Genomic DNA, 16673 nt, shown 5'->3' on the forward strand with positions numbered 1-16673 from the left:
TTGTGGGACCTGCAGCAGCACCCAGCCCTTCCCTGCTGCAGTTGTGGGACCTGCAGCAGCACCCAGCCCTTCCCAGCACAGCCAGGAATGGGGATGAGCCCCAGGAGGGGCACAGGGGGCAGTGCAGGGAGGTGCTTCCAGACCCTTCTGTAGAGCCCTGCCATGCAAAGCTTCCCTGAGCCACCCCCAGGTTCAATCTGGACTCCAGGGATGCCCCCCCAGGAACACCCAGAGATGTGTTTGTGTGTTCAAACCCCCAGGGCAGCACTTTGTGCAGCCCCTGCACAGGAACTGCTGCTCTCAGCCCTTCTCTTCTCTTCACAGTCTCACAAAGCCCAGAGGTGATGGCTGGAGAGCAGAGGGCACGAGAAACCAGCTGGGTAACCAATGCATTGTGCTGAAGGAGGAGAAAAGGGGAACGTGGGCCATGAAAATCAAGATACACAACCTGTTTGACCCACCTGCTTTTGGCAGAACCAAATTTACTGAGGGCCCCCAGCACTAAGGGTGATGCTGAACAGTTTACAACACAAACCACACTCATTTGAGCTTTCTTCTGCTCCACTAGGCTCTGACAGCAAAAATCATTGGAATTCTTTTATAGTTAAAAAAAAAAGAAACACCACCAAAAAAAATCTTCCACCAAAACCCAACAGCACCTGGATTTCACAGAGGTGCCATCCCAGGAAATGCTGTACAAGATAAGAAAACCAAATTGCTAACACTTTTTTCCCCAAAGCTGGGGAGCCCTGAGATGGGGAGCACAGCCCTGCTATGTTCTGTTCAGGACTTACAAACAGGAGCAAAGATAACTCAGGGAGCAAGAAAGAAAAATCAAGAGCCCCTGTGCTGGTGGAGAACTCAGTGCAGGTTGCCTGGCTTGGCCATGGAAATGCCTGAGGGAAGCCTGTACTCCTTTGAAACACTGAACATTACAAGCTTTAGCTAATGGCATAGAAAATGTTAGGTTTAGCCCTCAATGATATCTCCTGTGATGTTCCATCAAACCCTCCTCGTGTGGAGGAGGTGATTTATTAGCAGAGAGTGGATCCAGTTGAAGGAAGCAGCATCCTGGAGCAGGAGCAGCTTCATCAAAGGAGCAGTTTGCAGAGATGTTTTCTGTCTCCCAGTGCTAACAGCTCACAAGTCACTGCCAAACTTGTCATGCAGAAGCTTTTCAGAGAGCAGACAAACATTGCTGCAGCTGGAGGAGCCCAGGTCTCTGCAGGAAACCCCCTGAACACACCTACACCTGCCTTCCCAAACTGCCAGCACAGCCTGCATTTCCAGACCAGCCCAGTGCACAGAGGTGTGGTGAATTTAGCAGGATTTCTGAGCCACCCCTCTCCTTATGGACCTGTTTGCCTCTTTGTACACATGTGAGCCTGAAATATTTGTGTCTTATTTACACACAAAAAGAGAGAGAAGAATAATCCAGGATATAGGAAACAAAACAGTCCCAGCAAACACAGTGGAGCTGGTGAGGGTCCTGGTGCTGGTCAGGCCATGCCAGGGTGCCAAGCACCCAGAGCAAACCTCTGGACAAGGGCTCAGGTGACATCTGGTGTGGGAGCCAACATGACATTTGCTGTTTCCTGCTGTTTCCATCCTAATTCAAGAGGTGCTGATTCCAAAGCCCACCTGTCTCCCTCATGGAGGGCACTGACATGTTCTGCAGGGAGAAGGGAGCTCACAGATGATCAGCTTGGTGGTTTCCTACCTGCCCAAATCCCACGGGACCTCTGTGCTAAGGAACAACATGTTTCCAGCCTCTGTGAATCTGCACCAAGAATCTGCAATAGCAGTGCTGTGAGAAACATTTAATCCTCATTCTTGTTTTATAAAAGGATCAAAATGCTCAGCATGGTGACAACTCAAAGGTTTAGCAGTCCCAACATCCAAGTACCAGAGGACAGAAATACACACTGCAGGCTTGTAACTTGAATACCAAAATGGGAAAGGACAGGAGGTGAAAGGAAAAAAACCCTACTGGTGCTGTACTGCAGTGGCCCAGACCTGCTCTGTGCTGATTTATGAATATATGAAAACCACTTTCTTTTACCTTTCCTTGGTTATTCAGCTGCTTCTGTAGGAACACATTTGCTCAGGTCAGTGTGGGGCTCTCAGGAAAAGCCCATGGGAAGGCAGTGAGTGGCTCCAGTGACCCAGAGTTTAAGGCTCCTGATGTGGACAAAGCCGTGGATGTGTTTGCCCAGCGGATCTTTCCTCAGCTGGGCTCTGCTCTGAGCAGCCTGAGCCTTCAGCACAGGAGGCTGGGCCTGGACAGGGCTCTCCCTGCCAGGGTAGAGCAGGGACATGCTGAGGTGCCCCCACATCACCCAGGGACCCCAGTGCCAGGCAGGAGGTGTGTCCCTGCTGCCCTGCTCTGCAGGAAGGTCCCCCTGCCAACAGACACCTCCTGCTTTCAACCTCCACCCAAATCCACCCTCAACCTCCCACAGGTCTGTCTTTGCCCACTCCCTCCTTATTAGCTCTCCTAGAGGGAGAAGAAATGGGAAAAATATCAGGTATCCTTCCTCATTTGGGTATTGTAAATCTGCCTTCTGAGGAAACACCTGCAGGAAGAGCCTTCCCGGGCAGTGCTGCAGCCCCGGAGCCCGATGTGAAGGACAAGGGGGAGCACAGTGGGACTGCATTTGCTGAACAGCAGCCACCCTCTCCCTGGCTGCTGACCTTTAAAATGTCAGGCTCCTCATTTAGAAAGCAACAATTGGGTTTGAAAAGTTTTAAGTGCCTGTGTTTTGCTCCAGCCACTTTTGCAGGGGATGCTTTGCAAGAGCGTCTCCCACTGCTTGATTCTCCTTTCCCCTTCATCTCCTCGGGATTTCAGCATTTAGCACCTCCTTTGCCCACACTGCTGTCGTTACAGGAGGATTTAATATTCCTTAATACACACAGTTCCATTTTTATAACTTCTTTTCAGTTAATTCTGCCTCCAGATAAATGCTAGAAAACCATTTTTTTCTTTCATTTCCAGCTTAGGAATTTCTTTTCCAAGATCTAAACTCTGCTGTTTTCCTACAACTAGATCACAGGATGCAGAGGAGAGGAAACTAGTTTGGTTCCTTTCTTTGAAAAAAATATAAATATTTTATCTTGTTTTTACAGTCTTACGCAAGTACTTCCATTTATAGCACCCACTTTTTTCCCCACTGTTTGACACGTACCAAGCGTGTTAATTGATACCACTATCACTCCAGCTACAAAAGAGAACAAGACAGTTCTGCACATGGCTGTGTTTGCACGTGAATACACTCATTTTGGGAAATCTTGAACTATTTGCCAATATGAATTCAACCTTTTTTAGAAGATAGGGAGGGAGGTGTAATGAAACAAAGCAAGCAACTGATGGTACCACGAAGGCAAGGAGGGAAAACCAGCCCTGCCTAACAAAGTGTGGCGTGTATGAAAGGCACAAACCAGCCAGCTGGAAAAGTAACATCTCCATGATGAGCAGAAAATCCTTTGCAAAGGAAAATAAGCCTCAGTGCACTCATTTTTATTGGCGGAGCAGGCACAAGCCTGTGCCTTGGTGGTGGCACAGCAGAGCAATAAGAACCGAGTCCCCGTGTGCCTAAAGAACACACAGGCTCTGCAGGCTCCTGGAGTCAAGGATTTTGGCTTAAGAAATAGAACCCCTGTGTTCACATGCCAAGCACCAGAAGCACCCAAAAACCCACACTGATCATTACTGATAACAACTGGTGCCTTTTACAGGCTGAGGTTAGAAAGCCACGAGCAACACCAGGGCTGGAGCCACTGGCAGCTGTGCTGTGCCAGGCTGGGGCCTCGGGACCAGGAGCCAACTAAGGCAGAGACTTGGCAGCAGGAACTGATCTTGGATCCAAACCCCAAGTCCAGGCCGAGTCTGTTCTTGAAGCCGAGCCCAGCCTGTCCCAGCCCCTCAATGCTCTGCTGGGCAGCAGCAGGAGCTCGGCCAGAGCATCTTCCTGTGGCACAGGTACCTGCCTGTGGCACTTGGCCAACACACAGACAGCTTTCACCCCTGCCCCGAGGCTGCACCAGGGTCACAGGGGAGAGAATTCCACCCAAAAACTAATTTTAAATTATTTCCCCCTGTAAAACTTCCTGGAAGCATTGCGGGCTCTTTCCAGAGGGAACCCAGAACCTTCCCACAGTGCAGACAACCATGAAACCAAAGACACTTGGGCTCCTGCTTCTCATGTCTGTGAACATCCATTTTCACTCTCTGCTGACACATCCTCCCAGGAAAAGCAATCAGTTGTTCCTGTCCCCCAGATTATCCTTGTTGGGAGTTACAGGTTCAGATGTTTCACTGTTCCAACTTCAGACATGTCTTTCCCCACTGCAAGTCAGTGAGATACTCATTCCCCTCTCTCCTATATATGTTTTCTGGTATTTTAAAAGAGTGACAAATAGAAAGAAAAATATATACATGATTTATAGGTGTTCCTGGCCAATTGCATGAGCACAGGCTGCCAGAACATATTTTCTCACAATTGTCTGGCCAAAATTGCTAGCAAATTATAAGGATAACTTCCAGCAGTGTATTTGTTCTGGATTTAATTTTTGCTTTATTCAATTTTAACAGCTGTAATAAAATATCTTCAATAAATACAGCTGATCTGCAGAAGATCCCTAATTAAAAACAATGCTGGAGCCCAGTGCTGGCTCTTGCTCCCACAGCAATGAGAGCAGAGGACAGTGTGCAAGTAAAAAAGGAAAAAGGAGTGATTTTGCTCCACTCAGGATCTGCTTCACTTTCCCTGAGGGAACTTCCCACAGATTAAACTGAAAAACAAACACAGGAAAGTTCTGCTACCAAGAGAGAGAAGCAGCAATAGAAGGTCTAAGTGAGATTTAGGTGCAGTAGCAAGAGCAATAATGCAAGCTGAGGGTCACACAAGAAGCCTGTGGTGGTGGCAAAGGCAATTTTAGGAGTTCCCACAAGCTGGTCACCTCCACCCGGGTGTGTGTGGCCACACTGCACCTTGTCACTCATCTGTGGCTCACTGGGAGCACACAAACTGCACCAGTTAAAAACAAGGTCCAACATCCAGGCTGGAACATCTCTCCCCCAGAGGCAGCATCGTGCCCAAGTGTCTCCAAGGGAAATTCACTGAACACTGAGGAGAACCTTTGCATCAAAGTCACCTCCCAGCCTCTGACCTCAGTTTAGGAAACACTCATGGCAGTGACGCCCTCCCACCACAGGAACAGCACAAACCCAAGGCTCCTTTTCACCTCAGTCACTGCACAGGAGCCCAAATCCTGCCAGGACAATGTCAGGGCAGGAAGGGCAGAGTGACCACGGCTCTGGAGCCTGGCAAGGTCTCACTGCCTGGCACACTGCCTGCATGCCCTGCTGAGGGACAGGGATGGGCCATGGGGTGGTAACACACAACAGGGATCCCTCACACTAATATCCAGCAGAGAAACTGGGTATCACAAGGGTTTAATCAAAATGCTCAGAGCAGAGCTGATCTTCATTTTGGTGCACAAGGGAGCATCAAAGCAAGCTCTGTGCCTGCCCTGTGTGAGAGTGGAGCACGTTGTCTGACAAAGAACAGAGCTCCACACTTTGCAGAGTTCGACTCACAACACTCAAAGGGCACATGTCCACCCCAGGAGCCTGTCCCTGCACACAAATCATGTCCCCTGGTCACTGCCACACACCAGCTGAGGCCCCAAAGCCTGCAGTCAGCTGTTCAGCCTGTCAAGGTACTACAGCAAGCCAAGCTGCAAAAGTCCTTTCCAAGCACTTCAAAATTTCATATCTGTTGGGGGGGAAAAAAAAAAAGAGAATAATTCAGCAACAGGAATATTGATTTGCTGTATCTGCTTTGAAAAGTTTCCCAGGTACAGCGAGATGAGATATTAATGAGACAGATCAAAAAGCACTGGGGAGTTAAATCCTCAGTGTCCATCCCTTCCCTGGCCAGAACATCAGCACATTCCCACACCTGATCCACACAAGGACCTGGAGTCAGTTCAGGGCTTGTGCTGTGACATGAACACAGACAGATGAGATATCAGGGCAGATTTGCACAGAGACTGACCCATCAATAAGGAAAATACATAAATATAATGTTTCAGCTGATACAGCCCTCAGGATAGCTGCAGCTGTGCCTCTCCAGGCCAATAATTCCATGCTCCAGAAAAGTCAGGGCAAGAACCATCACTTTTAAGACACTAACAATAAAGCTCACATTTTCTGGGTAGGGTGTACAAGTAGGTAATAGCTCCATAAATGTTTCATAGTGCCTTTTGCTGGCTGTCATCATGCCATGTAGGCACATTTGCTGTGCAGCCCCCAATTAGATCCCTCAACTTTGGCTCCAGGAAGAAATGTCTTTAAAAATCCTCTTGACTAATTGAGCAGCTTTTCAAAGTCTCCTTGGAAAACCGTGATCCCTTATTCCCACCCTCCAAAAACTGCAACACGGCCATTAAATCTTTTACAATAATATATTCCATTTCCTCCTGTCCAGCCTGAAGCCTCTGATGAGGTTTGCAAAAGAAAACCCACATCTCCCAGTCCACAAAGAGAAGAAGGAAATAAACCCTTATTCCTTGGGTTGCATGGGGGAGTTTCTGGGCTGGACCCAAGGCTTGCCCAGCTCAAACCTTCTCTGGCTGAAGCCTTGCAGTTGGCAAACTATGTGTGGGCCCAGATAAAGCCCAACTGCTGCCCAACTTCCAGCCTGTGACACACAGGGATGCAGCTGGTAAGGAAGTCCTAACCCAGTGCACCCAACTCAAGGTCTGCTCTGCAGAATTAAGGTGGTCCAGCCAAAAAAAAGCATGAAGCCACCCCTTGATTCTAGCATGAACTTGCTCACAAGAAGCGACATGAGAAGAAAAACAGGTCCTATAAAAGCTCCCAGCTCTGCACTTCAGCTGCACACAGCAGGCACCAGGTACCTGCATATCTTTGAAGAATAATAAAAGCAGGTCAGAAAGGGCACGAGCAGCTGGGAAGTGCCTTTTCAAGCCAGAGAGTGATGAAAATCAAATCACAGAATCATTTCCTAGGTTCATGGTGGCAAAGGAGCACTGGACACATCCAGTGACAGCCAGGGGAGCACGACCAGCAACCACCTTTCATGGTTTCTACATTATCTCAGAATCCATCACCTGGTGGACAGGTTTGTTTATTATTCTGGGAAGGGCATGTCCTGATCTAAACAGATGTCAGCTCTTCAAAACCACGTGTTGTGAACTCTGCAAGGACTTGGAAGGGTAACTGAATGTACAACAGAGAGAGCTTGGGAATTATACGGGAGTCCAAACAGCTAAAAACAGATTCAAACCTTCTCCTTGTAAATAAAGGGCATTGTGCAGTCTTACAAGGTGTCTTCTGATTGTCACATGAAATCTAGGCTATCTAAATGCAAATTTTTTTAATTTATTAAAAAAAAAAAGATAAATACATCTAGACTGGTCATCTGGTCATGGAAGAACCTACCAGATTTATCCATACTTAAAAAACCTGATTCATCACTGCATTTTTCCACTGACATGTGGGTGGCTGCTAATACTGGTTTTGTTATGCAAGAATTATAAATATTCTCACTGAGAACTAATGATTTAATTTGGAAGCAGCAGCAGGATATGAATAGCTCAAGGTTTCCCCAGTGTGTGAGGAGCAGTAGCCACACAGAAGGTAATTACCCAGGTCTGGAAAGGAGGGGTTTTGAGGAGGGCTGGCCCATCCCAGCAGGGACTGCAGAGCTCCCAGAGCTCCCAGTACAAGCACCATCCACAGTGGGTGCAGAGTTGTGACTGTGGAAGGAAGAGTTGTGTGAGAAACAGAGGCTTATTAGGTGTTCAAGGTCTTTTTATTCTGATATATATATATGGAGGTATCACACCCCTAACTTGGCATCTTATTAAGGTCCAATAAAACCACCCAAAGCTACAATGCCCTAATTTTTCATCCTTGTGCCTTGAATGCCCTGTCACTGAAGTCCCAGCTGCTCACACCCATTCGAGTCCTGTGCAAGTGTATTGTCCAAAAGGGCCTCAGGTTCAGGGGGAAGGTGGGAAGAAAAGTATTTCAAGTCTTAAAACCACCTTATGGGCAATTACCATGCTAAAAAAGGGCTCTTTGAACCATTTGCTCACCAGTGCCAGTTTTCTCCATCCCTCTCTCCATGAATGTGTTCCCACACTGCCAGAACTGAAGAGGCATTTTCACCCCAGTTTGTCCTAATTTCTGCATTAATAACTAAAGCTCAGCAAGGGGCACTCTCAGAGTTAAAAGGGGAAAAGAAAATGTTTACACAATGATTTGAGTTCAGTTGCTGTGAATTTGAGCTCTAAACACACCCACAGACAAACACCTTCCCCCTTCCTGTTCCAGGCTCACCAGAGGTGATCAAAATAATTTCTCCAAGTGGGGTCTGGAAAGGGTGGGTGAGACTTTGAGAGTTATTACCACTAAACATCCTGCAAATTCCCCAGACCCTCAAATTCCTCAGAAGAACAGCCCCTGCCTACAAGACAACAAGTCCCTGCCAACAAGACCTTGAGGACGGGCACACAGCTCTTGGGAAGGGCTGGGAATTGCTGGTGGCTTCACCCGTGTGTTCCTTTGGAGACCCACCACACCAGCACTCATTCAGCCTTCTCCCTCTGCTGAAGGCCCAGGACTCTCCTCACTCTCTCACCCCCATCCCTTCATCAAGAAACCCCACCCATGGAAGAAACCTCGAGCCTCAGCCTCTTCCTTTGCATCCTGGTGATTAACGAGGCTGATTTCTGCTCTGGGGACACAACACACCCCCAATTCTTTAACATTTCCAGCCGGGGCTGAGAGATGTGCCTGAAGCTTTTCATTTGGTTTTCTTTTTCTGCCTTTTTGCAGCTTTTGCAGCTTGTGAGCTCTGCACAGCGAGGGGACAGTGGTGGCACTGGGGCACAAAGCACCAGGCAGAGCAGCACTGCTGGTTTGGGTGTGAGAAGCAGAACTCACCCTGCTCTGAGGGCACAACCCCCCTGCCAGCTGACCCAGCTCCTCAACCCCTTTGTTGTGATGCTGATGTGCAAAGATATTCCTGTTCCCTGCCTTCCAGAGGCTCTCCAGGTGCCCCCAAGGTTTGCAGTGTGATTTGCTGTGAGGTTTGTAACACTGGGACGTGCAGCCCTTGTCCTACAGAGAGCAGCAGCATAAATCTCCTTTAAGGAGCTCCTAAGTGACTCCCAGATATCTGTGCAGCTGTTCAGAGGACAAGCCCTGCTGGGACAGGAATGGGCACGATGCCATTGCCCTCGGTGGCTCTTGACCAAGGAGCCCTTTCCAACCACCAATTCCTGCTGCATTCAGGCTTCCTTTTCCTCCCTTTATTAGCTCTGCTACGTCCTCTGCAGGCCTTCAGCTGATCATCCAGATGGACTGAAAGCTGAAACCTCCTTTCAGCATTTGTACTCCAGATCTCTGTGTTAAACTTACAAATGAACTTGGTTTAATCCATTTTCACAATTTATTGTGTTTCATTTTTTATGACAGCAGAAGCTATTCAAGAAAGTATGTGCTCAGTGGCTTCATTCCCATTCACACCTTCTCTAGAGAGGATAAATTCAAGGGAGAACCACAACAGTTCCTGGCACAGAAATCACAAGGACAGCAGCAATGGGGAGGTGCCGAGCTGACCCAACCACAATAACTCATCACTGGTCACCATCAGGTGAAATCCTGCACCACCAGCTCCTCCTGCCACCTTCTGCAGGCATTTCAGAACCACATGCCAAGTTTTTGGCATATTTTCTTTTGCATCTCTCCTCTTCCATGGCAGAGGTCCACATGGAACCACCTCACCCCCAGTGACCCCCATGGATGGGCCAGACTGATGGCCATTTCCATGAGCAAAATAACAACTGTGGCAAAACCAACTGAACTAAAGCACAGATTAAATCCAGATACACTTCACATTCAGTTACACTCCAGGGGTGGCAGTTGGGCAGTTGCAGAGTTGGAGATTTCCAGATAAAACATGGGTTCTATAATGAATCTTTAGCAGTTGGGCTGTTCTGTCAAAATAAAACCATCTTAATCTTTCAAAGAGAATCCTGGCTATTTAATTGATTAGCAGCTCTCTAATGAGAGGATTAAGTACAGGTAGATAACTGAGATGACTGACAGCTCTGCTGCACCAGCCTGAAACAAGAGGCCTCTGTTTTCCCACCACATGCCAATTAAACCATTAAGTATTGTTTACTGGGACTGGGAGCATTACAAGACAGTAGGTGGATTTATTAGCAGAGAAAGGAAAAACACTCCTACACAGCAGAAAAAGCTTATTTTGAATGACTAACAGCCATGCCCCTGCAAAGCATGACTAGAGCTGAGTTATTCACTGCCAGGAGGCTGCACCCCAGAACTTCTCCCTTTTTCAGACCATTTGCCAGATTATCAGATATCTCCAACGTGCTCACCATTTCCAGGTGTCCTGTGCAGATCATTTGCCCAGTTTATGGTGTAGACAGTTGTAAATTCAACTCCTTTATATTATCACTGGGCAAAAGGTTGGGAACTTCACTCACACTGGAGTCAGAATCTCACTTTTCTGGGGCAGGAGACCAAGACGTCTTTTAACAAGCAAGAGCTCCTTCATTAGCATCCTCTCAGCACATGTAGGCACTGAATCAAATCAACTAAATGCAAGTACCTGAACATGGCAGGAGCAATAACGTGGTTTAGCATCTTGCATCAAGAACATCCAATTTTACATGAATTAACAATTTATGTGGAGGAGCTTTGGAGGGAAGGGGGAGGAGGGAGAAGCTCTTGAATTCAAACGATCAGGCTCCATAGTTACCATGTCTGAACCAGCCACGGTGCTTTAAAACAATATGTGCCATTTTTACCAGGCTGGGGAAAAAAAAACACAAGATGCTGAAAAGATTTCCAAATGTATAACCTCTTGACTGTAGGAATCTGCACATTAAATGAGACTATTCCTTAAGCTTACAGTCCCCCCCTTTGTCTTTTAGGAGACCCTTTAATCTTCTGTTCTCTGCATGGCAAAAGTTAAGGGAAATATTCCAGTTAAACTGGATGGCAAGAGCTGACATTTTTTCAGATTTCCCCCTCCCCATTTCCTACACAAACCTGTAAGAGTGGCTTTAGCACAGCTGAGGAAACCAAGAGCTGTCATTTGTGGGTGAAGCTGCCAGCACTCCCTGCCCTGGGAGCTCTGTCCCCAGGATGTCACCATCACTCAGCCCTGGATAATGACCCAGCTTAGCTGGTTAATTAAAAAGGGCCAAGTCCCCGCCAGGCAGGACCCTCTGCAGGAGTGGAGACCACAGGAGGATGTTAACAGAGTAAAATATTTTGGGAACCTGTGGACTTGCATTTTTAGCAGCCTGTCCAGGGCTCAGGGCCCCTCTCTGGGATCCTGACAGAAATGGGAAGCACAATATTTTCATTTCTCCACAGAGGGCTGTGCACAACACCTGCTGTGAGCCATGAAAGCCTCGGGCTGGTGCTTCCACTGTGCCTTGGAGCTGCACCAGGCACAGCCATGAACACTCTGAATTTCAGCAAATCAATACATTAAAGGCCTGGATGTCAAAGAGAAAAGGGTGAAAAAGAGATCCCTGGGGATATTAAATACAAAGATATCACCTCTGGCTCTGGAAATCTCTGAGCCCTGGTTGGCAGGGAGGCTTTACCAAGGGAAATGTTCTTGCCTGTCTCCTGTGAGCTGCTGTGAGCTGCATGGGGCTGGAGGGGTTTGTGGGGGGCTGTGACCCCAAAAAGGCTGCAGAGGAACACACTGAGCTAATTACAAAGAGTGCAAAGTCTGTCATCCAGAGCTCAGCAAGCACAGTGGCTGGGGGAGCTGGCACCAGGGCTGGCAGGGGCTGTCCCAAGAAAAAAGCAGCATCTGGATAAATGTAGGGAAAACCACTGCAGGACACACAAAGGGAAGAACATCTGGGGAGAAGACCATGCAGGAGATGGGCAGGTTTTTCTCAGGGTGAGGGGCAGAGGAAAAAATAACAGGTTTGTTCTTGCTGACCAAAGCTCCCTGTTATTCATGTTAAAATGCTGCAGGAGTGATTGGCCACCACCAGGAACAGAGGATAAGGCTGCAGAACCAGTTCGGGGTGAGTGTCACCAGCAATAAGGGAACTGGTCAGAAAAAGTCATCAGCTTTCCAAAGGCACATCTTTCTTCTCAGAGACCCATCACGAGAGCAGAACAAGTGGGTCCAAAGGTTCATCCTTTCCCAAGTTATCACCCACAGATTCATGGCTTGTCACTGGCACCTACCAAATACAAGAGAGCTGTCCCTGTGGTGAAAGCTGCACTAAAACTCAGCCCCCACAACCTTGTGCTGTGGTGAACACAAAAATGACAGCTCTGCCCTCTGGGCTGGGTTGGAAAGAGGTGTCTGTCTGTCTGGCAGGCAGCAGCTCCTTCCCTCGTGAAGGAGAAAAGCCTTAATATTCACACAACAGCCAAGACAGGATTTTGTACTTTAAGTTCTGATTCTTCAGCCTCATCACAGCTGTTATAATTTTAATTAAAACTAAGACAAAAGTACAGCATTATTTGACAGAGGTCAAAAAGCAGTCCCTGGAAATGACTATGGCAAGACCAGGATGTTGAAGTGTGTCCTCTCCAGCTTTGTCCAGCAGAGTAACACTTGTTACTGAAAGGAAAAATCACTGGCTTTGATTTCAGCTGCCCTACCCAAGGATGTCCTGGAGGAGGAGGCTAAACATGGACTCAGCAAGGAACAGCTTCCCAGGCTGAAGTTTGGAGTGGGATTTCCAACTCCAAACAGGACTGGGACTAATTAAGCACAGGTCTCAGCTCAGTGTCTCCACACAGCAAAGGCAGTGCAGCTGCAGCCCCCAAACCTCCCCAGACTGCTCCTGGTGTGAGGGGGCAGGTCAGAGCCCATGCCAGGCTGGCACCCCAGCACTCAGCTCCGGGGGCACCAGGCAGCAGAGAGCAGGCAGCAGCTCTCAGAGGCAGCAGCTTCTCTCAGAGGCAGCAGCTCACATTTCATCAGACCTCCGGGGCTCCAATCACACAATTCAGTGCTCGGGAGGCTGTGAAGTGTGTCCAGCTGGGTGCCAAAAGCACAAACTCATTTTTCCCTATAAGCAGCACTGCAGTGCTCTCCCCCCATTCCCCTTGCATGGCACAATGCTCAGCTTTCCCAAGCTACGAATTTCAATGTGTCATTGCTGTGTCAGTCCTCACAACCAAAAGCCCACGTTAGCAGGGCATTCACTGCCCATTTGCCAGCTGACAGCATCCTTCACTGCCCTCCCTGGGAGCCCCTGCAGGCATCAGGTAAATCACTTTTTAATCTAGAAGGGAATAAACAGACCGTCCCCTGTGCTGCTCTGCACAACCCCCCCACAGGGCCCTCTGCAAACACACACCGTCTTGATGCATATTTAATTTTCTTCTTGTACAACGGGGAAAGAGTAGATACTGGCTCTTGGGATTTGATCTAGTAGCTAAAATTAAGCTGATTTTCAGGGTGGAGAAAGATCCTGGGATTGCACTCATTGGCTCTTCTTTCCTTAAGCAGAGCAGCTCCCTCCTTCCAGGTGCAGACACATGTTATTCCCTGTGTAAGGCCATGGATGGGCTCAGCACAGCTGTTCAGCTCTGCACAGGTACACACTGAGAACACACATCAGTACATGTTGCTCCTTGATGGGTCCAGTCATTCAGAACCAAACTACTGATATTCACAGGTTAGGTCTGTTTTGCAAAGCTATTCCAAGGTTACCAAGTGGTGGATCCTCACTTAGCACTTACCTGTGATTTATTTTTACGGGTTTTTTCTTGTAAAATTGCCCCAAATCTGGTGGGTTCTGCTGTGCTGACTTGCACACCAGTGTCACTTCTGCCCTAAGAACATCTTTTCCAAAGAAATACCAAAACCTTTTCTGGTGCTTTGACTGTACCACTGTCAGATCCAGCAAACTGAAGGACATTTTAACAGTTGGATGTTGCTGTCAGGAAAAATGGTAATACTGGCAACAGCCCAACGAAGAAAGGTGAAATATGAATGTACAGACTTACCATTTTTGTCAGCTCTTCTGAAAATCTAGAATTGAAACAGAGAAAGAAACATTTTTACTGTGCTGTTCAACAGGAGGGGGGGAAGCCCTTGGCCCCAGGGCCATGTCCAGCCCCCAAAGAGCCAATTCACTGAGAAACCCTTCCCAAGACTCAGCTTTTCTCCCCCAGACCAACAGGATGGACAGTCACTGCCAGGGTGCCTCTGGAATAACTGGTGGAAATGCTCCCAGCAGTTCCAGCACCTCCCTCACAAAGGGAAGCCGAAATGTGGATCCAACACCAGAAAAATACACATTAAAAAAATATCACAGCAGCCTTGCAGCCAGCCCAGCCAGCTCCTGTGGCATCAATAATGTCTCTTGAAGCAAGTTTCACAGTTCTGCACCTCCGAAAAAAATTATTTACAACATCTTTTTTTTTTGAAAGCAAGTCTCCTGCGTGGGAAGGAGATTATATTTAGAGTTAAAACTACAGCGTGGAGGAGCAGCCCAAGGGAGAAATCAGATAGCCATTTCAGCAGAAAAAAACTGCAATAATGTGTAGTACTGTAGAACTTGCCTGGGAGACAGACAGCAGAACCAACTGCTACTTTTCTGACCAGCTCATCTGAGGAACAGCCCCCTGACACAATGCAGGTAAGAGCAAAAAGGCTCGTGCAAAGCTTGAAAACTCACAAGTTCCTGTCAAAAACGGCTGCCAGCACAGGTTTGGCCATGAATTACCAAACAATTAGCATGCTCACAAACTGGGCAGAAGAGGTAAAATATTCTCATCATCCCTTCAGGCCTGACCCTGTTGATTTGAGCAAGAGCAGAGATTTTGGTTTTGCAAAGAAATTTCCCTGCAGAGGGAATAAAAGCACCAGCAAGACAGATCAGAGCCAGCTGTAAAATAGAATCTCTTATTTTCTGGGTCACAAAACCATTAAAAAAAAAAATCAGAAGAGAAACTGCTGCACAAAACAAGAAACCCAAGAGACAAATTGAATTGCAGAATAAGCTATTTCACTGACTATGGCTTAATTAAGGAGCATATTAATCATTCTTTTGTCCAAAGCTCTTCCCAGGCTGTGCAGCCCACAGCAAAGCCAAAGCTGGACTTCCTGCTGTACTTTCAGCAGAGGCAGAACCCCCCTGCTTGGGCCAGACCCAAGTGTGGGAGTCACTGAGTCTCAGCTTCAAGAGAGGGTCATAAAAACCCCACGAGGATTAGAGCTTGTGACCACTTCAAAACTCCTTCATTTTTGGGCTGACCATTTTTTTTAGAGCCATTAGAAGGTTTTGGGGGGGAAAATCCTACCTGTCTCCTCACTCACAGACTTCACTGAGGTTTTGAAGGGCCAGCCAGTCCTGCCTTGTCTCTGGGAAGATGGAATACATCCCAGCAGGACCCCAGGAAGCTGTGGCTGTAGCACACATTCCTCCCCTGTGTGCAGGATGCCCTGCCCACAATACTCCTCTTTTCGTGGTTTGGACACCCCAACTCCTCACTCCCCACAAGCACCTCCAGGTGAGGCACCTTCCTTTTCAGATGCTGATTATTTCTGGGCTATTTCTTTCATCAACATCCCCTTCTGTTACTCTTCACCCTGCTTTGAAACAAAGCCATTGCAGCCAGTCTAACACAGGAGCAGAGATGCCTGTTTTAAGATCACCACCCCACCAAGCCCAGCTGAGAGAGGGAGAGTGGGAAGGCAAAACCAACAGGTGAAATAGAACTTGTATTGAGAGAAAGGTTCAACCTGCAGTGCTCTGCTCCACAGAGCTCTTAACCTTGCAAGGGATGCTTGGAGCAACAGGAAAAACAAATAAATTAAGAAATGAAAAAAAAAAGTTTAGAAAGTGAAGTATTTATGTCCAGCTTCACTAAGTGAACATTTTAGAGCTTTAACTCCCCCAGATACTCCTTAAAGGTATGACTGTTGTAAATGAACATGTTGATAAAAGATCCCATTGGCTGTATTACTTATCAAAGTTTATTCTACAGGACCAAGCTGCTTGCTCTTTTTATTGCTAATGGGCAGGATTTATCCTTCCAACTTAATTGGACCATGTAAAATTTGCACACATAAAAATTTAAAGTGGGACACCTGGAGGGAAAGCAATTTAAGACAAAGTCATCAGTCAGCACAGGCAGGCACTGCATCAAGGTGTGAACACTGGAACGAGCACTGGGAGGCTGATAAAGATGTAATATACTCTGTGATAGCCTGGTAGTGCTGCCAAAAGTGCTGCCGCTGTGAAGCCCCGGGATTTATGTTCCAGCTCATCAAACAAGAGTGCCCTCCCACACAGAGCCCAGGATGCTCCGGGCTGGGCTGGAATTAGTGTTCCCCTGTGGGAAGGAGGTGCTCTCTGCACAGGAGAGGTGTGAGAGCTGCCGGTGGAAGAGAAAGCAGAGCCCTCACACCCGCCCTAAGGACCAGAGGGCAAACCCCAGGGGCAGCTGGGTGCCAGGCTGCCAGGAGCTGGGGGAACAACAGCTCCAGCTGCTCCCGAAGGGAATCCAGGGGAGGGTGCTGCAGGTGAGGATGCTGCAGGTGAGGATGCTGCAGGTGAGGATGCTGCAGGTGAGGGTGCTGCAGGTGAGGGTGCTGCAGGTGAGGGTG

At 47.9% G+C, this 16673-nt stretch overlaps 1 protein-coding gene across 1 annotated transcript in view; it reads right to left on the bottom strand.

The window, feature by feature from the left end:
* NECAB2 (N-terminal EF-hand calcium binding protein 2) overlaps positions 1–16673 on the bottom strand; it is a 64868-nt gene that overhangs the window by 43136 nt on the left and 5059 nt on the right. The window contains exon 2 of the mRNA XM_027698302.1: positions 14066–14090. Within this exon, the coding sequence (XP_027554103.1) occupies positions 14066–14090 (25 nt within the window). The remainder of the gene's footprint in view (positions 1–14065; positions 14091–16673) is intronic.

Source organism: Neopelma chrysocephalum, unplaced genomic scaffold (genome assembly GCF_003984885.1).
Source record: "Neopelma chrysocephalum unplaced genomic scaffold, ASM398488v2 Primary Assembly neopelma1_125, whole genome shotgun sequence".
Taxonomy (NCBI): Eukaryota; Metazoa; Chordata; class Aves; order Passeriformes; family Pipridae; genus Neopelma; species Neopelma chrysocephalum.